General features: G+C 42.1%; 1 protein-coding gene across 8 annotated transcripts; it reads left to right on the top strand.

Moving 5' to 3' along the window:
• Nucleotides 1-1,373: 1,373 nt before the first annotated feature.
• Nucleotides 1,374-23,270, top strand: PANX2 (pannexin 2). Of its 8 annotated transcripts, none has more exons than XM_066550691.1 (5): nt 1,515-1,628; nt 1,997-2,287; nt 18,144-19,595; nt 20,561-20,634; nt 21,471-21,579. In XM_066550691.1, the coding sequence occupies exons 2-4, from the start codon at nt 2,062-2,064 to the stop codon at nt 20,590-20,592; spliced, it is 1,710 nt and encodes a 569-aa protein (XP_066406788.1). In that variant the 5' UTR covers nt 1,515-1,628; nt 1,997-2,061; the 3' UTR covers nt 20,593-20,634; nt 21,471-21,579. The 8 variants fall into 8 exon arrangements, with proteins under 8 accessions (XP_066406790.1, XP_066406788.1, XP_066406783.1 ...); XM_066550692.1 differs by lacking the exons at nt 1,515-1,628; nt 20,561-20,634 and adding exons at nt 11,852-11,973; nt 12,390-12,442 and having other exon boundaries at nt 2,174-2,287; nt 21,471-23,270; XM_066550687.1 differs by lacking the exons at nt 1,515-1,628; nt 20,561-20,634 and adding exons at nt 11,852-11,973; nt 12,390-12,442 and having other exon boundaries at nt 2,174-2,287; nt 18,091-19,595; nt 21,471-23,270.
• Nucleotides 23,271-23,919: the final 649 nt, after the last annotated feature.

Genomic DNA, 23,919 nt, shown 5'->3' with positions numbered 1-23,919 from the left:
GGGTGAGAAAAGGGAACCTCTACTCCCTGCCTTCTGCTTATGTGGCAGATACTGCATGTCAGTCCTTACAGAAAACCAACAGAGGCAGAGCCCATGAAGGATTAGATGCAGGGAAAATGAAACAAGTGATGGTTACAGGTTCAGGTTTAGGCTCTCTTGCCTTCTGATCTTCAGTATTCTTCAGGAGCATGTGGCACTGACAGCTTTGTGTCTGCTGCCTGGGATCTTGCTCAGTCACTGTCAGGACATCCCTCTTGCCTTGCTCATTATCTCCCTGCCTGGATGGAAGGACCCCTGCCAAGAAGTATTATTTAAAGCTTGCACCTAATATTTAAACTTGAATAATAAACACAACCATCATACTGTTCACAGTGACCAGGGAAATGAAAATGTCAAGGCAAAGAAAAAAATCCCTGCCTTACTCATGTGAGTTGCAGATGACAACTGCAAATCTTTGAGAGAAATATCAGCAATATTTATCTCTGGTTTTTATCTAAGTAGTGCTAAATATAAAATCCATAAACAAGAAGCAGGATCTGTGACCTGGAGCTTTTTACACCATTGCTGCAGGCTATGATGCAGCACATATGGCCTCCTTTGATGCTGTGTGGTGTAGCTTTTTCTCAGAGTGTGACTGCGTGCTCCGTTCCCAGCCTGTTCCAGGGAAGGACAGCAAGGTGTGGCCATCTGTGGATATACAGGTCTGGACATCATCAGAGGCTGTGGGTGAAAGCTGCCCTCTGCTCCTAGGCTGTTTTACCAGGTGTGGCCGACCCAGATGTGCTTTAAAAAGACAGCATCTGGAAGGGCCTTCTATTGGCAGCACTTAAATCCTGACGTGCCCGCAGATCCAAGACCTTCAGGGCTCGCTTGGGTGAGGGTTTCCCTTTCCCTCATCACTGCCCTCTCTATCCCTCAGCCGCGGGAGCTCCCGCGTACCCGAGCCTGAGCTGCCCTGTGCGGGCTCCGGGCAGGAGAAGGGAGGGAGCCCGCGCCCCGTCCTACCGGGACCACCCTTCCCGGTGCCGCCCGTGTCCCTCCGGGCCGTGCCCGGGACCCTCCCGGGGCCGCCGCTGCCCGCCGAGCTCCCGGGCCGCCCGGCGCATGCGCGGTACCGCCGCCGCGCGGTGGCTCCTGCGGGGACGCGGGCGCCGGGGCCGCCGCCGCGACGTGTTGCGCTCGGAGCCCGCATGGGCTGTGCCGCACCGGCTGCTGCGGCCGCGCCGCTCCCGGCCGCCCTGCTGCGGCCGCGCCCGGCTCCGCAGGCTCCAGCTGTTCGCTGGGATGCCTTAAAGGACCTCTGCGTTCCCGCAGTTCATTCCGGGCTGCTCTTGCCGCCGCCTCCTCCACACGGCTGCGAGCCCTTTCCTGAACTGCTCCGCACGCTCTCGCTGCTCGGTGCAGGCGGGCATTTCCATGCGAGCGCCAGCCGCCCGCTGCTGTAACGTGCATCAGCACATCGGCCACCTCCCGCTCCGAGCCCGGAGCGATTTCATTACTTGTCGTGGTGCAGGGACCATTTTTCGGAAGGAAGGTCCAGTGTAAGTTTATTTTCGTCTTCCGCTCTTCTCTACGGCCATCGGTTTTGTTCACTATCCCCAGGGAGCCGAGGGAACCGAAGTTGCCAGGTAAATGCCCCTTTCCTTGTCTGCAGCACTTCGGGAGGCGGCTCCGGTCTGCCTGCTTGCATGGCTGCTGCGCCGCTGTTGTACGGCACGGGTTGCGGAGCAGAGGCAGCGCTTAATGGCACAGCTGTCACCGGGCATCTCGTGTCGCCGCCCGCCTCCCGTGATTTGGCTCCGCACGGCTGCGGGGAGCGGGGCTGCCGTGCGCCGCACAGCCGCTGCCGCCGGGGTCGCGGCCGCCCGCCCCGCGCTGCCCGGGCCGGCGGGGGCTGCGCGCCGGGCCCGCGGGGCCGGGGGAGCGCACGGGGCCGCTGCGGCAGCGCGGCCCGGCCGCGGCCCCGTCGTCACCGCTGTCGGTGTTGTCCCCGCAGGCCGGGCGGGCGCTGCCCGTCCCCGGGGAAGCCCGGCGGCGTGAGGCCGCCCGCCGCCGCTGCTTATGCAACACATCATCGATAACCACCCCGACATGGCCACGGCGCTGCTGGCGGGCGAGAAGCTGAAGGAGCTCATCCTGCCGGGGCAGCAGGATGACAAGGCGGGCGCGCTGGCGGCTCTGCTGCTCCAGCTGAAGCTGGAGCTGCCCTTCGACCGCGTGGTCACCATCGGGACCGTCCTCATCCCCATCCTCCTCGTCACCCTCGTCTTCACCAAGAACTTTGCCGGTAAGGGCGGCAGGACGGGCAGGCTCGTGTCCCAGTGCATGCTGAACGAGACCGCTGGTGCTGGGAGATGTCAGCCAGCCTCGCCCTGGCGGTGGGGACAGCGGCAGGGTGGGGACAGCGGCAGCGCGGCAGTGCCACTGCCCGAGGGCCGCTTGTGCTCGGGAGGCGCCGCTGCCCCTCGCCGTGGCGGGCAGGACAGCGGTGTCGCCTTGCTGGGCAGGGTCGTGGTGTCGCCGTCCAGGCCGGTCCCTAACGGGGACAGCTGCTGCCTCTTGCCTTGGCCGGCAGGCGAGGGGTGGGGCGGTGCTGGTGCTGCCCAGCAGCAGGTGAGAGCTGGCGTGGGTGACAGAGCAGGTTAATAATGCTTGAGGCAGATCCTGGACAGGTCCTGAGCTGGACCCTGGCTGATGTCAGGCATTGTCCTGATGTTACTTCAACAGCGTGAGTGTTAACACAGCCTACCAGGGAGAGGCTGATGCTTTCTTGGAGACTGATACTATATATGGAGCCCCATGCAGTGTGCTTTGCCAGATTGTGACAGTGGAAATCACTGGTATCCGTTTCTGCTGAGGGTCATCTTGCATAAACTGGTAACAGTTTAAAAAGCCTGGTTTGAATGCCCATCACCACCAGCCTCAGAAGGTCAAGTTTTAGTGAGCCTCGAAAATTACTGATCCAGTAAACTTTTATGGCACCTTTTGGGCCACTAGCACATGTGTAAACATTGTTTTGCTGTATGGATTGTAGGCTTGATGAGTGTAGCTGCCAGTGCATGACTGCTTTTAGTGTCCCTTGAAGCTCCATACTGAAAATCCATGGGAAATTATTGGTGCTTTAATATGCAGGACTGACCTGGCAGTCTGTAGCTTGTGAGGTTGGTGAGAATTGTCTATACTTAACCAGTTTAAACATACCAGAATCAGGCTCTTGCTTTGCATGCTGCTTTGGGATTGACTTCCAGTCCTTAATACTTGTTTTCATTATGAAGTGAATTAAATCACCTAGCAGTATAACCGCTTACAAATGGAGTCTGGAGATTCTTTTTAATGATAGTTAAAACTTTCTCAATCTACCTCAGTTTCTTAAAAAATAGTTTTATAGCTCAAGATCTTCAGCCACAGTTAGTAAGAACCTCATCTTTTGGATGCTCTTCTGGAGGTATCTTGGAGAAACCATGTTTACAGGGTACATGAAATCTGGCTCTTCATAGCAACTGAAAGACAGGTTTCAAGGTCATCTGTGGGATGCCAAAGTTTTGTGATCGCTTCCTCTGCAGAGAACTAAGCCAATAAAAAGGCAATCCTACAGCAGCTCACAAGAGTGCATGCTTACATATATGCTTTCGTACTGTTTGAGATGCAAAGATTTGAGTAGACCTAAAGACAGCCTTGGATGCAGGCAAGGTCATGCCCCCTTCATGTGTGTTCTTGACATAGGACAGGATTGCTAGCAGAAGCCCCTTGATGCCTCCCTGCTTGGTCAGACAGCAGCAGCTTGCTCCATGTGAAGAAATCATCTGAGGCTGCAGATGGTAGAGAAGTGTCAAGTCTGACACTCAGATTTATACAGTGAATGTCCCTCTGCAAGGCTAAACTGTAGTCCACACACATACAGAAGAAAGAGGGCCTGTTGAATTTGCTCACATCTGCCTGTACTTCTGCTGTTGAGTTTATTTTGTGCTGTGGAAGACTGTTATCTAGGCTCACAGTTGTGTTCCAGATTTGTTTTTCAGAAGGACTAAAAGCAATGTCACTTATGTCTACTTCTGGGCTGTGTATGCTGATTTGACCCAGTAAGATAGATAGATTATCTGTCTAGATAGATAGATAATAGTAGCCTATTGTGTCCTGCCAGGACAAAACTTATAAGGTGACACAGAAAACACCTTTTCATCTCTGGGAAAATGTGGGATAACATTCTTCTCTCATATGATGTCATGTTTGTTCAGATGGTCTCAGTTAGAAAAATAATATGGGAAAAGGAAAAAATTATGCAAGAGAATGTAACAGAAAAGGTCTAAGGATCTAATAAAATTAAATAGATAATTTTTAAGCTTAAGTCGAAGAGTTCCAGGTTAATGAATTCATTTCTGCTTCCACAGAGTTCAAGAGCAAAACTTGCATTAATTTTAATGTGATCTTAATTAGATGTTGCTCTTTTAATGAAACAGTATTTACTCAGACTTCTTTGCTAAATCATGCATGTCCAGAGATACTGACCATGGTAATAACAATAGTTCAGCTGGATTCATGCTTACTACTGATTCTACAGTTTGTGTTGTTTCACCCATACACTGTCACCAATCTTGAAAAAAATCTAACTTTGTTTGCTTTGAATACTGCTCCTTCTGTGCAATTTAAATAGTAGCTATGCAAGTACAGCCTTTGCTGATGAAATTGAGTAAGGTACCTACTGCCTTTTGGTTGTGAATATCATAATAGCTTCCCAAACTTTGCTTTGGGCCCTTGTGTGCTTATCTGATACTTACCATTATTTCTCATTCTGTTAATGATACCCAGTGCAAGCTATGTGAAGATACCATCATGCCACTAAACTGAAAACAACCTCCTTTTCTTAGGTCTATACCATCTTACTTAATCACTATTGGTAAAGCTTTTGGAACAAGGGTGTGTGCACTCAAGACATGAAAATGTAGTTGTCTAAAAGCAGTGGTTTCTCAAAACTTTTTTGCTGAGGATTGGAAGAACCCTCATGATCAGTGGGTAGAGGAGATCAGAGCCTCTTATCTAGTTGATGTGTGTGCCAAGTGTAGCTTAAAGTGCCTCTTATCTAGTTTATCTGTGTGCAAAGTGTAGCTGAAAGTCAGGACCAGCTGTACAGTCTGTGCAACAAGCCTGGTGAGAATTGGTCATTATCCTGCCCTGGGGGTGTGCAGAAGGCACCCCATCATCTGGGAAGCTGGGAGTCCCCAAGCTGCAGTAAGTCTGCTGGAGCCAGAGGCTGCAAGGAAGCATGAACTAAAGCAAAGTTCAGCCCTACATCAGAGGACAAAGAAAGAGCATGGTGTTTATTTAAAAGATTGTAATCGACAACTTTAAAAATCATTTTGTGTGTAGTATAATATATTGTATACTCTATTTTGCTTGTGGCTGCCTAGTTAATTATGTTGTTTTAGTGCCACGTGCAAAGTCATTGTTTAGGTAAACACATGTGCTCTTCATGTAAGTGATTTATTTGCCCTCAAGTTGGAGTGTTCTGATCTTTACATTTCTTTTGAGAAATTTAATGACAAATTACTGTTTTGGTAGCATAAGAGGCAAGACCAAATTGTTTAGCAGATACTATGCCAATATTGTGAAAAAATCACAGTTCATCTGAGCTTAATGTGTTACAAAAGACTTTAAATTAGATACTGTGCTTTTCTCCTATCATAAAGTCATAGAACTATTTGGGTGATAAGGTACTTCAAAGATCATATAGTCCAACTCCCTGCCATGGACATGGATGCCTTCCATTAGACCAGGCTACTCAAAGCCCCGTCCAGCCTGGCCTTGAACAGTTCCTTGAAGAGATGGGACATCCACAACTTCTCTGGACAATCTGTTCCGGCGCCTCACCATCCTCACAGTAAAGAATTTCTTCCTTGTGCTCAAAATAAAGCTACCCTTTTCCAGTTTAAAACCATTGTCCTGAGATACAGGCCCTGCTAAAAGTCTGTCCCCATCATTCTCGAAAGCCTCCTTGAAGTACTGAAAGGCCTCAGTAGGGTCTTCCTGGAACCTTCTCTTTACCAGGCTGGACAGCCCCAATTCTCTCAGCCTGTCATAGAAGTTCTCCATCCCTCTGATGATTTCATGGTCCCTCTGGTCTCACTGGGGCAGATGTTTCCTGTGCAGAGGGTTCCAGTCCTGCACATGGAGTCTCATGAGGACAGAGGGGAGGGCTCTCGACCTGCTCCGTATTGTGCAGCCTTGGGTGCTTGGTGTCCTTACAGTCTGCTCAAGGTGGAAAGAGGGGTTGTCATCCCTGGTGTGCTTTTGCTATATAAATGAATCTGTAATATATCTAAAATATATTGGGAGATAAGGTTTTGTTTGCATACTTCACTACTAGATTGCCATCTAGTAGTGAAGTATTTGGGGTGCATTTGGGGAGAAATTGAGCTCTCTGCAGGAGGAAGGCAAAGGGCAGACACACTGCTATGGATGTGTTCCTGAAAGTTAAATTCAGGCTGCAAAGGAGGCAGTAAGAGCTTGACCATTGATTTCAGTGGGGACAAGAGTTCACTCTGATGGCTGAAGTAAAATATGATTCTTGCACTGGCTCCCACTTCCCAAAGTTTTTTCACGGGAGTCATGTAGCTAACCTCCTATAGTGTCATTTCTGAGTGTCCTAATTCTCCTTTGGTTTTCAAGCAAACCAATGTGATTCCAGAAAGGACACCCCTAGAAAGTTAATTAAAATAAATCTATGAATCTATAAATCTTTTCTATTTTTACTGAGCATAAGATCATCATAAAGTCATCTAGGAGCGGTATTCAGCTACCCAACACAAAGAAAGCCCACATGATCACTCACAAAAGAAGAATTAATATTATTTCCCTTTCTAAAACTCAACCATGAATGGACTTCATATAAAACTAGAATATCCTCTATTTAGAGGCCAATGTATGATGACCTTGAGGATACTAAAGAAAGTTTTTGAGGCATTTTGTCTCACCTAGTGGATGGAATCTGTATTTAACTATGAGTTTTCTGCTTTCCTGGAGTCAGAGGGCTCTCAGGAGCCAGCATAAGCTAAAGGATATCTCTCCAATAGCAGTGTCCTTGTTGAGGTAACAGTGCATACAGTGAGTTGTCCCAAGGGAACTTTGGTTTGCTCTGTTTTTGTTTGAAAATTACTGATTTAAAGATAACAACTATTTTTTTATTTAAATATGAGAGCAAATGTATTTGAAAGAACACATGACATAACCCCCATCAGAACAGCGACGTAACCCCCATCACACCCTATATAGTGTCAGGCATCTTCTGGAGCAGTCATGCAGATGTGTACGTAGTGCTTTGCAGAGATCCATGCTTGTATTTGACTCTCTGGAGGGTTGATTTCTCATACCAAGCTTTTTATTTCCTAGCAGTTAGTTATTACTGTGCAAACTAGAAGTAAAATACAACCAGTATGAACAGAGAGTTCAGATTTGATAGTATTGCACTGTCCCAGTGTAGGAATAGGTGACTATTCATACTGGTACTGGTGTTAAAGCAAATTTTATTGCTTGTTACTTTTGTATTTCCATTTTAGCTGCATTGAAGCCTCCTGGATTCTTTCCTCTCCTATGATAAAGGTTTTGGGATTCTTTTTATTGGAAGTGTTTCTTTGTTAACCTTAGTCTGCCTTAGGTTAATATTTAGTGAAAGAAATGGTAATACACCAAATTTAATTAAATTTTAGAGGGTAAAGATTTAAGGTACATAGTCTTAGTCCAGCTGTAGTCTGTGTTGGTTTTCAGTTTATAACTTTTTTTAGTTATAAAGTTTTGGTATCTCTTGTCAAGGCATGGTCAGTATGGATATAGATAAACAAGGTCAGTCCATCAGCCTTTCCATTTTCACTTCCTTTCCAAAATGCACAGAACGTGGCGTATTAGACTGCCAGTTTGAGGTGGGTCTGTTTGGTGTTCCATATGTTTTTTGTCCTTCACTCTCCCTGGTTTTGCCATGGCACCAGCACACACAAGCTGCAGCCGCAGGTGGGATGCTGCTGGGTCAGCACGTGCTGTGTCCTCTCCTCCGTGGCTGGCAATGGTGCTCCAGCAGCAGGTGGCAGCTCTGCTGTTGAGTGTCTCATGGCATTTGCTGAACCTCCAGGACACTGTTCTGTAATCCAGTAGATTTAGAGACACTTGGCTTTCATGACGTGGTGTTTAGTTCTTTTGTATCACCTAATGTTTTTAGTGAGTGTTTTAAATATTCCAGTGTTGTGCTGGGTTGAGAAGCAACCCCATCAATAATGTCTGTGGGAAGTTCTTTCTGTAAGGGAGAACTTACAGAGGGTGGTGGGTTCCAAAGGAGATTGCATTGCTGGGTTTGTTGTGTTTTCTTCACAATATTGAAATATTTTGGTTTCCAAACTGATGTTGTAATGGTATTGCTAAGTCATATCCCTCTTGTGCCTCACACTTTCTATTCACAGGGAATTATTCTTTCCAAATTGCAGTCATGTTTGCTTTTCCCACCCGAGCTGTTAAATGCTGGTACTTTATTAAAATAAAGCAAAGCATTCATCCAGTTGATTTTTATACTTTAGTCAAAAGCCAAGCTTTGGCATTGGTTTTCATGCTAGGTTCTTAAAACAGTGCCTACAAAATACAAAAGAGGTTGTTCAAAAATACTGTATTTCTGTGTCTCTTAGCAGTTGTGTAGTTCAGCCCTCTACCATCCTTCTAGAAAATTTTCATAAGAAAACAATGGAAGGAAACAGTGCTTAATGGCTGAAGTATCAGTTCAAGGTTTTATGTTATATTTTCTGATTTGTAATCATTTGCATAAGCAATGCTTACATTACTGTGTAATACAGTATATGCATGAGTTCAGTGTCTTTTTCACTTTTCACCCTACAGTATGTTTGAAATAGTATATGTCATATTTTTATATTATGAGATGGAGTTTTATTTTGTATTTCTGGTCACTTTTCTAATTTGTATTTGTTTCGAATTGCGTCAGAATAATTACATATGCTTATTTAGGTGACTTACCTAATAGATGGCTTTTGATCTTACTTTCCATTTTTTCTCTCCAACTGCACTTGAAGAAAGTGAAGATGGCATTTTCCCAAGTGACTTTGTCAGTGCTAAGAGAACAGAGCCAAATTGTTTAGTGTATGACAAAGTGATGACACCACTGCAGAAATTGTTCTGAGGTGATACTAGCAGAGAAAAGAGAATTTAGGGAGTATAGCAGTACCACTTAAGTGCCTTCTTAGCACATATTTTTTAAAAGGGCTAAAATGATGCAAGCACCCACAGGCTGGCTGCAGTTTGGCTGCTGGCTGTTTGCATTGCTGATGGAATTTTTCCCAAAGGATAAGGGGCCTTTACACACACACAAACTTGAGGTGTGCACAGGATACAGTAGCTGGGACTCTGTGAGTTTTGATCATTTAAAGATTTGCAGTTACACAGATGAAAGGTGAATAGAAATGTATTCTTGAGGAAATGCATGAGCCATACATCACCCCACTGCAGTTCCTAGGGACTGCAGATATTTTTTCTGTCATAAATTCCATTTCTTAGACCTCATCAACACACATACATCATCATTTTTTAATCACGTCTTTAATGACCTGTTTGCCTTATTAACCCCTTCATTTTTTCAAGTGTCATATGTGGGAAGAGGTCCAAAATACGGATGAATTTTTGCTTACTACATGCTTTCAGATAACCAACAGATTTGAACAGATGGCCAAAAATATTTCTGTTTAAGAGCTACTTAATTTATTCACCTTTGATAGAAGGAAACCTTGTGAATAAATAAAGAGTAAGGTCAAGATTGTTTTTCAAAGCTACCCTGAAGTATTTGAGGCTCTTTGTTTTCTCTAAACTGTATAGAAATCATGCATCCCTGATGTAGAGGAAATTTCAGCTGGTGGGGTTTCTTACATCTATAAAAGTCTTCAGGAAGAATCTGCATCATCACTGAGTTCCTTGAGTCCTCTCAGTATTAAAAATAGCTGCAGTGGACACCCTCAGTGCATGTATATGTTTAATTACAAAAGCTGAATAATTTCACAGCAGACCAGCATAATTCTTGTAGATTCCTTCTTTTTCACATGATACAGGATTTATTCTAAGAAAAACATTGAAATCAGGAAGCATGTTTCCATCATTGGGGATTTTGTCCCAGGCTTCTATTATACTCTTGCATTTGAATGGGGATGCAGCTGTTCACAATGATAGCAAGCATAGTTAGCAAGCTTTGGGGATTTGTTTGCCTTTCTTTGGTGGCACCAAGCCTGTCATGCAGGCTCAAGGTGCTGAGATGTGTAGTGGGGTTTTTGCAGCTCACAGCTCAGTGACTATTTCTGGAGTTTCAGTTTAATTTTAGTTTTATGATGAAGTATTTCAAATTTTGAGGCTGAGGTACCTTATCTTCTGTGAGATTGATGTTTTCCTCAGAGGTCAGGAGCCCTCCACACTGGAAGTGGCAGAGCCCTTGGGAGCCTCAGGTGATGGATTGTTCTGTCTCTTCTGTGATGAATCAAAACAGTTCTGATGCTTCACAAACCCCAATTTCTCTACACATGGAGGAACCAGTTTTCCAAAAGCAGTAGACCAGCCATCTCTGCCCTCTAAATACTATGTTATTAACATAATGTTACCTAATGAGCTAACTGTTGGTCTTTTTCTTCTTTTTCAATATGAACTTTTCTGGGTGCCATGTTTATGCCAAGAGGTACTTAATACAAGCCATCTTTTTAATTTCTGGTCATTAAATAATAATAATGCAATAGAAAGAACATGCTGTTTCCTCTTGCTTTCTGTGATTGTATTTTGTACTGAACCCTTGATTTAAGAAGCCACCATGGTTCATGTCTCATCAGTTTCACTGGATTTTCATGATTCATTTCATTTCAGCATTTATTCTTGCAGTTTCCTTCAGGAGTTACTGCAGTCCACATTATCATACTGTCTGACTGCATGTAGTTGCTTTGGGGTTCCATCTCTAGCAGGCAATTTTTGACCTCTGCAAAACATTAAAATATTATTTTCACACCATACTACTTCTCCTATGCAGAAGATCTGTACATGACTGAAATTCCACTCACCTCATGCAAGCACTAAATTTAGAAGTAAACGTTATTCAGATCTCTTTTGTAGGACTGACTGCATGGCTGAATTTGATTAATTATATTTAAATTAATACATTCCTTTAAATTCAGATCTAACCTTCCCTCAAATCTTGGCACCAATAGTCAGCCACTATAAATAAGTTCTCTTTTCAGTAACTTTACCACCATGCTGCATGGCCACTACATGGTAGAGGGCAGCTCATGATTGAGGACACATTCCTCTGTGGGAGCAGCCTAAGGGATTTCATCTAAGTGTTTCTGCACCTTCCTTGTAACAGTTGCTACTTCCAACACACCAGACAAGCAGGAGTAGGTGTCTTTGTTTTTCCTCACTAACCTGGGCAGGTGTAAAGGCCTGAAGCCTCAGATTTCCAGTAAGGGTGAGCACACCAGCTGCTTTTAGAAGAGCCAGAGTCTATTACATACAGGGAATATGGTTCTGTAAATTTATATTTTCACTAGGAAAGTGCATTGTTAACTCATTGATTCGACAGATCCAAAATACATGCAGTCGAGGCAGCAGTTCTGCAAGGCAAAAAGACCCAAGTTGGAAATACAGGGAGACCTGCTGCTACCCTTGCACTTCAGTTACCCTTGTGGGTGAGCCATTGCCAATCAGTCTGTGAAATTGCTTATCTACATCTCACTCTTTATGACTAATCCTTACAGACTATAGGCAAATAAAACCCAATAGCAGCAGTGGTTTCCTGTCTCACTTTTAGGGACTTTCTTTTCAAGATTTTTTTCTTAAACAGGACAAGTGGTTTCAGAGATTGGGCAAAAAAGGCTTTGCTGATCATGGAGAAATTTGTACCTTAGGAAGACTTCATGGGCATGGAACCTGTATTCAGACTGGAAAGAATATTCCCTAAGAAAGGTAAAGGCATTGTCTCTTTATTTCAGTAAAACTAGTAATTCTTAATAATTAGCTTGCTAAGTTAAGGCTTAGTTTGATGGATGTTTTCTCATTCATATGAGTAAACTCAGTGAGTTCAATAGGACTGTATGACACACAAAATTAATTTCAGGGATCCATCCGTACCTTGTACTAATTTCTAACCATTAAATATCCTTTAAATAAAGTAGTTAAAATAAGTGAGTTTTTCCTTTTGCTGACAGTTAATTTGGGTATTACCTAGCATTTGTTAAAATCATTTGAAGCAGAATTTCGTATTCCTTGTGGACTGTGTGACTGGGAGGGAAGACAGATATACTGTTTAGATAATATTTTACTTTCTTAGACTACGTTTTCAAACTCAGTAACCTGAATGTTCTATATTCATTTTTTTCCAGAGAGAAGAGGATCCAGGACATTTCTTCTTTTCCATTTAAAAATTGCTGAAAAAGTACTAAATAAATTATTTCTGTTTCTAAAAATAAACAGTTTGCTACCTGCTTTCTTGTGCAATCCTTTTAGTACCCAAGATGAATGAGGCATGTATGCAGATTTCTTACATGTATGTGCCACAAAGCAGTATGATAAGGAATACCCTTGTTAAACACTGGCATTTATTGCTGAATTCAGGGAGTTTCTAATTTATTTTGTCTATTAGAAATGGGGGTACTGGGAAGTGATGGGCAGGGAGATTCAGAGATTCTACCTAAATGTTGGATTTCCCCTTGGAGACAAGTGGAGAGAACTGCACAAGGAGTGCTTCAGAGATCCTGACTGGATTGCCAGCTTATCTTCAGAGGCAGGTTGGGCACAGGAATGAGGATGATTTAGAGCTCTCTTCAAGAGGGCAGAGTGCCAGTTGCTAGGAAGCACTAGGCTACTGTGAGTCTGCAGTATATTTAACTCAGTAACTGTAGGTATCAATATCCTTACCTGATACTCAGCTGGGGTCTCCAGCTAGAGTGTTTAGGCCCTTCTTCAGAGGCTGGGAGATGCAGCCTGTTCAGCAGCACCTAATCACCAGTTGTGCTGCCTACACCCTGTGTGGGGTACTGGCAGTCATGCTGAATGTTAACTAGATCCTTGAAGAAATCTTCACACAAGAGGCATACTTACCTTTGCCTTGAATTGAATTCTTGCCTTGCAAGAATTTTCTTTTCTTTTTACATTTTTGTATTATATTTTCTCAAAACTGTTTCGTTTTTTCTGTCTGCTGTTGGAAAATTTTACTGTTCCTTTTGCTTTACGCAATTATTGCATTGGAATGCTAAATAATGCATTTCAGTGGGAAGATTAATGAAGAGTGATTTCTTTTTCTAGAGTAAATTCTAAAAGCTGGAATTCACAGGAGGCATATACAATTTGTTATCATGGCTTATATTTTGGCAAATATACTTTATTCCACTGGGAATGCATTAGGTATAAAAAATCATTTGCCCTGTTATGTAGGATCATATACTGTTTATTATTAATATTTTTTTTGTAATGCCTACCGAAGCACTCTAAATGTGTATTTTGCAGCCTGAAAAAATGGTGTTTAATTCAGGGCCTCTCAAAGAGGACAGTTGAACGTATATTAAAGTATATGGAGGTTGGGGGACCACTGAAAGGAGGTGGCTGACCTTGGATTGGGAGCAGTAGGGAGTGTGTGCCTGCAGGAAGCCCACAGGCATTTCTACAAGCCTTTTCTGAAAGCAGCAGACTTGACAGCTCCTAGCTTCAGTACTCTGACTTCACTCCTTTCCATACTGTCTGGATTCTTTCTAAAGAGGTTTTTTTTTGAGCACAACCACTTCCATTATCCCTCTCCCTACCCTGAGTGTCTTCTGTAGCCATGCACTTTCATTCCCCTGAGATAAGACTTCTGTACCACAGTACCTCCCTCAAGTCAATTGAGATGTTGCAGAATGAAGCATGTGAAAAAACTTCTCTGCCAAGGGATTTTAATTTCTCAAGTGGCATAACACAATCAGTTGTATTACACAACTAAGTAATTCTGTGTTGTTTATTTCATCTTGATTGCATGTCTGAAAAATGCAGTCAGATCTCTCTCATCCCTTATCCTAGAGGACAGTTCTGCAGATTTCTAGAAGCTACTTAGGTGCATAGTGAGCAGGATAAAATGTATTTATGTACAATTGTTGAAAACATCTGACATATTGAAGAAAGGGAAATGAAGCTTCTTAGTGTGCATGTTTAGGCTTAAGTTAGTATGAAAAAATCATCACATATTACCATCAAAGCCTTTTTTTTTTTCAATGTAGTAATTACTAGGAATATATCTTTCAAGGAGCAGAGAGACAGATTATTTTTATGGGCTTTAGACTAGACAAGGTTGAGAGGATGACCAATGTGCTCAACCATAATAATGCTCCCTAAGCTTTTAAAAATTTTCTTTACAACACTTTACTTCATTGCTGTACACAGTTAAACCGTGGCATCTCAGGAAAAATCTGTGTTTCATGGTGGCTGGAATGGCTATATGAAAAAGGACCTTCATAAACTGCATAAGAATTTTCAGCATGAAAGAAGAGTATCAGTAGAGACTTTCTATATTTATGAATATAAAGTTTAAAGAAAATGCATTTTGTATATTGCATGATCCAACACCAGAGCTGTGATTTTAAAATCATTGCAATCTTTTTTTAATGCTACTTACCTATCAGGAGAACATTGTAAAACAAACAAAATCTGCTGTGTCTTCTTCAAAGTGCATTAAGCAGAGGTCTCCCAGCTAAGTGAGTTATCATGAGTGAGAACAACGTGTTCCTCTGCTGTCCTCATCAGATCTGCATGTCAATATCTGCCAACTTTCAACAGGATTAGTTATTGCCATGGTGTTTTTCTTTTTCATTAATTAATGATGGACACAGGCTGCAGTAAAGAAGAAACAGTCCCATACCCTGCTATACCTGGATCAGACACCTTCAGGGTGTTTGCTAAATGCCAGGTTAAATGGTGCCACTGTCTAAGAAGGAACATTCACAAAAACTAACTCAAAACCTGGTGTGGATCCTGCTTGGCAGCCTCTTGTCAGTGCAGAGAGATGGGTTCTTTGCCCAGGCAACAGCTAAATGATTTTGCTTTGAATCACTTCAGAAGGGGATTCCTCTCTTCTCAGTTGCCTGGACCATTTTCTAGGGGAATGAGCTTCTAGGTTTGATGCAATGCTTTGTGAGTCAAGTCCTGTGATGAGAGGGTTAAGCTAAATATCTCTGTGGAATTACTTTACCAAAATTTATTACATTCTCTGACAGTAAATATAGCTCAAAGATAATGCTAAGAGAGGTTGTGGCAGCCCCATCCCTGGAAGTGTTCAAGGCCAAGCTGGGTGGGGTTTTGAGTAGCCTGGTCTAGTGGAAGGTGTCCCTGCCCATGGCAGGGGGGCTGGGACTAGATAATCTCTAAGATCCCTTCCAGCCCAAACCAGTCTGTGATTCTATGATTCTATATTAGAAAATACTATTTGATTAAAATATTGTTGGAACCCCTCTGCTCTCACTTCAGTAAATTATCAGAAGCCCCACTGGTCCCACAGAGGATTTATTTTTGTCTGAAGGGTCTTGGGATTTACATGTTATACAACAAAAATCATGCCAACTTTGCAAACATGCAAAGAAAATACTAGACTAGTAGCAACAAGGTACAAAACATTGAGTAAGAATGGGACACCATGCTCAGCTGGCCAAATAAATTAGAGATCTTTTACAACCTCACAGACAATTAGGTCAGATGAAAACAAGTTTAACAGAGGAAAAGAGAACAAATTCCTCTCAAGTGATGTTTGCTTTTCCTACTGTTTGGGACAGCCTCGTTTTGTAGCCTGTAATGCAGCTGGTCAGTCTATACTGGAATTCTAAACCTCTTTAGACTTTTTTCACCAAAGCAGTGGCAGTGGATGGAGTGCAGTTAGTCTATCAGTGATCTGTCCAATGTAAATGTAAAATGTTAATACATTTTCATTTGTTTTTTTGGTTTTTTTTTCATTTATAAAGGAAAAAGATATTGGATTGTTGTTGTATATATATACAGTTTTGGCAAAGGTCACCCTGTCTTTTGGGTCTCAGTGAAGAGAACTGATAGAACTAATCAGTTTATTTTATAGTAGTAACTGATGCAGAAATCAAAAAATAATCTTTATGGCTGATTTGTAGGAATGCTTGCTGCTATTTACCCAAGTATTTGTGATGTTGAGACCTAGGAGAAATGAACTCATGTCTGCCACAGAAAACTTGGTGTCATATTGGAAAGTTCTATTGGGCTTAGGGATACCCAATTAAAAAAAAAATTCTGCTTATGAGAAACATAGGATTCTGCTTTGCCTTTTTTTACCCCATGGGAACATTTTTACACAGGAATCTGTTTGGTCTCCTGGGGAATTCTACAATAAGTCATTGATAGTAGGAGATTGAATTTTTTGTATGCATCCCTTCATGGGTAGGGTTGGGAGGCTGCATAATTATGAAATCAAGGGAGTCAATGGGAATTTTTCTTATTGCATATGTCTGTAAGTACACAAAATTAGTCTAAATGGAAGTGCTTTAAGCTATCCTCTGAGACTGAAGTTAGCTCATTTAAAGTAGTCATCAAAAACGATATTAAAGTATTTGCAGGGCATGCTCACTTTACATGCTGTCTGGAGTAGCAACATTTATTCTGTCAATTCTGTTTAAGTTGGTAGTGTTAATTCTCTCTAGGTCACAGAAGAGGTTTGTACCTCCACACCAAAGAACTAACTTTTGCTGTGCTCACATGTAAAAAGTAACTGGTCAAGTAGGAGTCATTTGTTAAGCCAGAAAGATAAGTGGGAGTTGCCTGTCTATTAATTTTGAATATTCTATTTATTGATATCAATATGAAAATTTTTTTTCATTTTTATTATAAAGAGAACAGTGCCACCAAGCTCTTCCAGGGAGCTGTTCTTGATCTGAAGTTTAGACTACATTCAGAGCCAGAGCAGGCTTGGTGCTCTTGAGCAATTCTCAAGTCAAGAGAGCATGCCTCCTCCTATGGGTCTCATTCTGGGAAGTTTTTTAAAGGTGTACCAGAACACTGTAAAATATATTCTCTTTGTTCTACCTGTCAAAACATGAAAACATGGTCTCCTCTTTGAATAGGATGTCTTCATAATGGTCGTTGTTCTTCAGGGAACTAATGCTGCTTTAGCTTTCATAAGTTTTTCTCTCTTTCTTTCATGTATTGCTAGAAAAAAATTATCATGTAAGAACATAATTTATCTACTGGGTCAGGACCTTTATCTCAACATTCTGATGATGATGGTAAAATACAAATGTTTAGAAGGGGTGTTAAAATAGACAAGTATGTGATGTAATTTCCTTTGACAAACCCTTTCTGTCCTCCAGCAGAATGTGACTGAGGCATTTCCCGAGACAAAAGTTGCATCACTGTGAATTTGATAATCCTTGCTAAACTTTCTCTCCTATTACTTTGTCTGATTTCTTTCTTGATCCACAGTATTTGTTTCTTCCACAATACTGTCTGAGGGCAAGTTGCATTTAATTACACATTGTGTAAAAATCCCAAAGTTACAGTTTCAAATGTAGATTTTAATTTTCATACCAGTGAATAGTTAACACACCAGATTCTGTCCTGGTCAGTCACACTTTTATTCAAGAATATTAGCTGAGAGGGATACAGTTGACTAAATCCTTGTATATCTCGAGTTTAATTTTTTTCTATCATATCAAATGAGTTGACTTTGTTAATAATTATTAAAAACATTGCCTTAAGCTACATCTAACTTATTTCTATATAGAAGAACTCTTAGCTGGGATGAACCTTAAATTTCATATAATTTTCACCATTTGCGTGGAACATCCTCAGCTACTGGCTTTGTAAGTGAATATCAGGTCTTTTAGCTTTACAGAGTTCACGTCACAGTTGCTTAGGATATTGTTTTCAGAGAAGTCATTAAACCAAAATATGTATTTCTTGCTGACATTTCTAACTCAGGGTCATTCTAAAACTTTCAGGTAAATAATTTTGCCATAGGGTTTGTTAGGATGTGTGGAGGGCTTAATGGTCATGTGAAGATACAGTAAAATATAATTGATATAATTTGAAATGTTTATTTTCCAGAGCCCCTTTTGTAGGTTAAATGCACAGCAGTGACTTTTCTCTCTGTTATACAGAGGAGCCAATATACTGTTACACACCACACAACTTCACCCGTGATCAAGCCTTGTATGCCAGAGGATATTGTTGGACAGAATTAAAAGATGCCTTGCCAGGAGTTGATGCCAGCCACTGGCCCTCCTTGTTTGAGCATAAGTTCCTACCTTATGCACTGCTGGCTTTTGCTGGGATAATGTACATTCCAGCTCTGGGCTGGGAATTTCTGGCCTCCACTCGACTGACTTCGGAGCTTAATTTTTTGCTTCAGGAGATCGATAACTGCTACCACCGTGCAGCTGAAGGGCGGGCACCAAAAATAGAGAAACAGATTCAGTCCAAAGGCCCAGGGATAACCGAGAGAGAGAAGAGAGAAATCATTGAGAATGCAGAAAAGGAAAAAAGCCCCGAGCAGAACTTGTTTGAGAAATATCTGGAAAGAAGAGGACGAAGTAACTTTTTAGCTAAGCTTTATCTTGCAAGACATCTGTTCATCATCTTTTTAAGCATCATACCAATCACATACTTATCCACCTACTATGCTACACAGAAGCAAAATGAATTTACGTGTGCACTAGGTGAGCCTCCAGACAAAACGAGCAGCTCCAAATTGCACATCAGAGTGAACTGTAAACTGCCATCTGTCCAGCTCCAGCGGATTATTGCTGGTGTAGATATCGTTCTCCTCTGCTTCATGAACTTGATAATCCTCATCAACTTGATTCACCTCTTCATATTCCGCAAGTCTAACTTCATATTTGATAAACTGAACAAAGTCGGAATAAAGACCAAGAAACAGTGGCAGAAGTCCCAGTTTTGTGATATTAATATTTTGGCCATGTTTTGTAATGAAAATAGGGACCACATAAAATCGTTGAACCGTCTGGATTTCATTACAAATGAGAGCGATCTGATGTATGACAACGTGGTGCGCCAGCTGCTCGCGGCGCTGGCCCAGTCCAACCACGATGCCACTCCAACCATGCGGGATTCAGGGATCCAGACCATAGACCCAAGTGTTGATCCAGCAGACATTGATGCTAATGAACAGCTCATCATTAAGAGGCCAAGGAAGAAGATGAAATGGATCCCAACTACCAATCCCCTTCCCCAGCCGTTCAAGGAGCAGTTGGCCATCATGAAGGTTGAGAACCACAAGCCTGATAAGCCGAAGCCCGTGCGGAGAAAAACAGCGACAGACAGCCTTATAGCTCCTTTGTTGGAGTCTGCTGCAAAGACCTCACAGCAATCATCCGCTCACAAGAGTGAGCCAAACGCCATCCCAAGCACAAGCAGTGAAAAAAAGCACACACGGCACTTTTCCTTGGATGTTCATCCATATATACTCAGTAGCAAAAAACCCAAGCCAGAGGTTCAAGCCATGCCCTCGATGCCTACGTCAAAAAGCCAAGAGGGTGGATTTTTAAACCAGGAAGAGAATGTTGTAGTGCATGTTACCTCCTCTCTCAAAGGTACAGTATGCCATAATGCCCATTCCACCTCCAGAGGCCATAATTTACATAGCAATCTTAAGGAACTCAGAGTTTATGAAACTGTTTTGACCTACCTTGCTAGATTTGGGGATAGCTAGTTTTCTCAAGGTTTGCAGGTGTCAGAAATAGAGGTTCTCTCTCTTCAACAACTGTATGGAGGGTAAGGGTTGTTACAGGTAGAGCTGTACAAAACAGGCTTCAGGCTGTTGGTGTGGGTAATGTTTCAAATGTAAGCAGGTTTTCACAACTACAAATGTGGGCATGCCTTGCCAAGGAAATGAGGAGAGTTTGGCTTCCAAGATACCCTTCCTGCTCCACCAGCACCTGGCACATTTCAAACCTGCCTTATTTTCAAGTCATACGGAAACTGCCATGGTAGATGACCAGTACCCTGAGCAGTAATAGCCCCTTAGGGGTGTGTGGGAGACTACTAATGGCAGTTAAAGCTGCCTGTGGAAAAAAGATCTCTTAGACTACCAACTCTCAGGGATTGTCTTATGCTTGTCACCTAGAAAATCAAAACTCAGCTTGTTGACATTGTTTTTCACACACACTTTAAATTGCCCTGTGTCTTACATGGGCCAGAGAATGGATGTTCTGAAGTGTGGGTGCTGGTCAGGGATTCAGGATTTCTGCCATTCCCTTCCTGTGTGGCCTCACAGGAGATGCTCTTTCTGTGCCTCGGTTCCCTCTGGGTCCTGTAAAGCCTGTCCCTTTCTTAACTCAAGGGAGTGTTTCAAATATATCAGTAATTGCTATGAGCTAGGATGATGAGGAAAGCCATTTGAACATTACAAAAAGTGATAGCTCAGTAAATAAACTGATAGAGAGATATCTTCTTGTTTATTTTTGTAAGCTACTGACATAAGAAAGAAGCACAATGCAGTTGAAGTTACAGAAAAATCTGTACGTACTTAAAGCAATGGCTCTCATCTCATTACAAGCTAAGACCTCCCTCTGGGCTTCGACAGACTGACCTCTACCGTCACCCCACTGCCCAGCAAAGAAGTGATTTGAGGTATAAAAGTTTCTGTCACTTCCAAATCCCTATGCTCCTTAGAGTCCTCCAACTCCCCAATGTGCATGTGAGCTATTCTGCAGCATTCTTTATCCAGTCACCTGCTCTGATTTCAACTCCTCAAAACTGCTGAGGTTTTCTGGTTCAATTACCTTAATCTAAATTTGTGCTTGAATATTTTAAGGGCAAAGAATAATTACTGGAGTTTTGAGGCTCTGTGACTCCCTATTCACATTAAAAATTTTCAACTTTGTTTTTGAGTTAGACCTACATTGCAGTCCATCAGGTAAGGCAGACTTATAAATTCTGGAAAAAGACTTCAGTTTATGACAAATTGCTGAGTTCTTTCTAAAGACAAGTGGCTTACAATGTGTAACCACTGGTTTTTCCCATTGAAAATATCAATGCCTTTTGTATTCCATCCTGTGGATTTCAATAGTCATTGCATTTGTCAAAACATTAAATCATACCTTTAAAAAACACTGGCCAGACTAGGAGGGGAATATACTTTTCAATTGTTTTTTTTTTTTCCTTCATTTTACAAAAGTACCATTCACATAAGGAAGCATGAGCATGCATAAAAAAGAGTGAGATTTAGAAACCCCACTTCTTGTTTGTCCTGTTTCCCTGAGCTTATGACCCTGTTGTTTTCAAACAGTCCTCTTTGGATTTCTCAAAGGGTCCCAAGAAAATTCGGCTTGGGATCCTCTTCTGATCCCATTGAAATCAGTGGCGAGACTGCCAATGACTTTTATTGGTTCAGGACACTCCTCGCTGATGGACTGGAATGGTGAGACACTACCTGTCCTTCATCTGTCTGTTTTGTTCTCTTGCAGACACCCCTCATCCTGCAAAAGAGATCCTGTACTCATCCGAGGCATGCAGAACTGTGCCCGCGGCTGCGGCTTTTGTCACGTGCAACCACAACCACATAGCCACCCCTGCTGCTGCCACCAGTGTGGCTCTGAACCAGGTCAAGCCAGAGCCCACACCTGCTCTGAGCTGCAACCCAGCCCACCCTTTGCTGCACATCAACACGCTGTACGAGGACCACGAGGAGGAGGTGTCCAGCATGATGGACAATGGGATTCACTCTCCGGCGGAGCCCGGGGAGATGCTCTCCATCCCCACCCCGAAGCAGATCAGGCTGGCAACGTTTGACGAGCCCATGGCCATGGTGAGCTCGGTGGAGTACTGAGGGCAGGCCCAGGAGCACTGGCCATGGTCCCTCCCCCAGCAATGCAACTCACTGCATGAGCATGGAGAGTTTTCTCACGGACTATCGCTTCTGGTAATAACACCAAACGGTTTTTCAGGATCACATCATAAGCACTGTCAGTCATTTGCAAAATAGAATAAAGAAAATCTGGTGGAAATAGACCTTTAACACTAAGACAACCATTAGCTCTAACTCTAAACTATAGCTTCCTGATTGAAATGGGAATTAGCACAATTTATGAACATTAAGAGTCTAATGGCATGCCACAGCAATTTTAGTGAGTGTTTAAATCCTTTGCATTCAGAATCACTGATTAAACTTAACATGGAAGTGAGGTATACTTTTTAATGGCAGCAGTTAAATAAGAGTTCTTTTCTAAGCAGGGAGGATTTTTTTTTTAATTCAGGATTATGAAAAAGTTATATGCAAGCAAAATTTGTGTTTGTTTGTTTATTTAGCTCACTGATGTTGGGCTTGATGAAGACTTAGCTGAAAGGGCCTTACTACCACCAGCATTTAAGTGCAAAAGATTGACACACTCAATCTCTTGCATTTATAAATGAAAATACCTGAATTATGCCCCGCCCTTTAACATGCTTATATGTTTGATGGAAGATGATTAAATTAAGAGTTTATTTTTTTAAATATATTTTACCATGGAAAAAATTACTTTAATAACTTTTCAAACCAGGTGTTACTTTTAACAAAATGTGTAGAAGAGAGTCATTGTAGTTGCTTATTTTTTCATAGTGTATTTATGAACCAGGTTAGAAACTTTCATGGGTGCTTCACTGATATGAACAATCTCACAGAGGTCATTATAAAATATCTTACAAAATATGAAACCAGCAAACCTGTTTTCAAATAACACACAGTTAAAGAAGTCTATTAATTCAGTTCTACAGATTTGGCTAGTCCTTGATTCAGCAAAAATTAAGGCCATGGATGACACTGAAATGACTCATGTCTAAAACTAAGCACACACTGAAATGGCTTTGCTGGATCTGGTCTCTAGTGAAGGCAGACAATAATGCTGCAGTATGTGCTATCACTGATTCAGTATTTGCCATCCTTGGCTCAAAGCACATCTTCATGCCCATCTTCCTATAATTACGATATGTGTGATCTAATAGAAAACTCTAGTATAACTAAAATGTCTATTAAAAGTGTATCATGCAATAACCATTCTCAGCAAAATTATAGTGAAACAAAAAGTGACTGTGTAAAACAATATTCCTAGCTGCATTCAGAATTACAGACTGTGTGTGTTTGCTTCAAAATTATGTATAATGGTAGAAAAGAAATATGCAGCACAAATATGGGACTGAAATCTTTTTAATTTATTACCTCAGACATGGATATATTATACCAATATTTAATGAAAATAGTACTGAAAATAAATGCCTATTATTCTGAATATTTTAATGTGTACTACTTCCTAGCTTAGTGCTACAACCAACCTCTACAGCAGGGTAACTGAAGTTCTTGTCAATAGATCCCTTGGGGTGGATTAGAGTAAAATGACACTGAATTACCAGTGTACATTTTTGGGGCAAGTTTATTTTAAAACAAATTGGTTGCACTGGAAAGGAGGCATGTAGCCATTTTGTTTTTTCTCTATACAATTATAAAAATATGACAATTATACAATATACAATTATAAAAATATGAGGAGAAGAAAGAAAGAGACAGAAAGAACAAGAGTAGATAGTGAGGAGGAAAGATGTCACCACCCATGGATCTGCAAAAAGACTTGATTGTTGCAATTTTGATGTCCATGGTTGGAGTCATCATGGCAGTCTGGATCTGTTGAGGCCATCACCCAAACAACAAAGAGTTTGACAGCTTATATACATTCAGGTTTATGTGGGAATGCCCCAGTACTACCTCCAGGGAGGGGTTTTCTTTGGGGGTCTTTTGATGGTTTGTGGCCCCTTCCAATGACAAAATTGCTTCTTTGGCCCTGTTCCTAACTGTGCCAGCTGTGCCTCCTTAGGGAGGAATAGCTTCAGGCCTCTGTGTGAGTGCCCAACACCTGCCCTGGAGGGAGTTTTATGCTGTCAGCC

The sequence above is a fragment of the Molothrus aeneus genome, chromosome 5, assembly GCF_037042795.1.
Source record: "Molothrus aeneus isolate 106 chromosome 5, BPBGC_Maene_1.0, whole genome shotgun sequence".
NCBI lineage: Eukaryota > Metazoa > Chordata > Aves > Passeriformes > Icteridae > Molothrus > Molothrus aeneus.
Note: the sequence above shows the minus strand (reverse complement) of the source record. Positions and strands in the feature narration are given on the sequence as shown.

Coding starts and splice junctions, on each gene's coding strand:
- PANX2 (XM_066550686.1), top strand. CDS start 2,062: ATGCAACACATCATCGATAACCACCCCGACATGGCCACGGCGCTGCTG. Junction 2,288..18,143: donor CTTCACCAAGAACTTTGCCG/GTAAGGGCGGCA, acceptor TCTGTTATACAG/AGGAGCCAATATACTGTTAC. Junction 19,596..21,470: donor TGTTACCTCCTCTCTCAAAG/GTACAGTATGCC, acceptor GTTCTCTTGCAG/ACACCCCTCATCCTGCAAAA.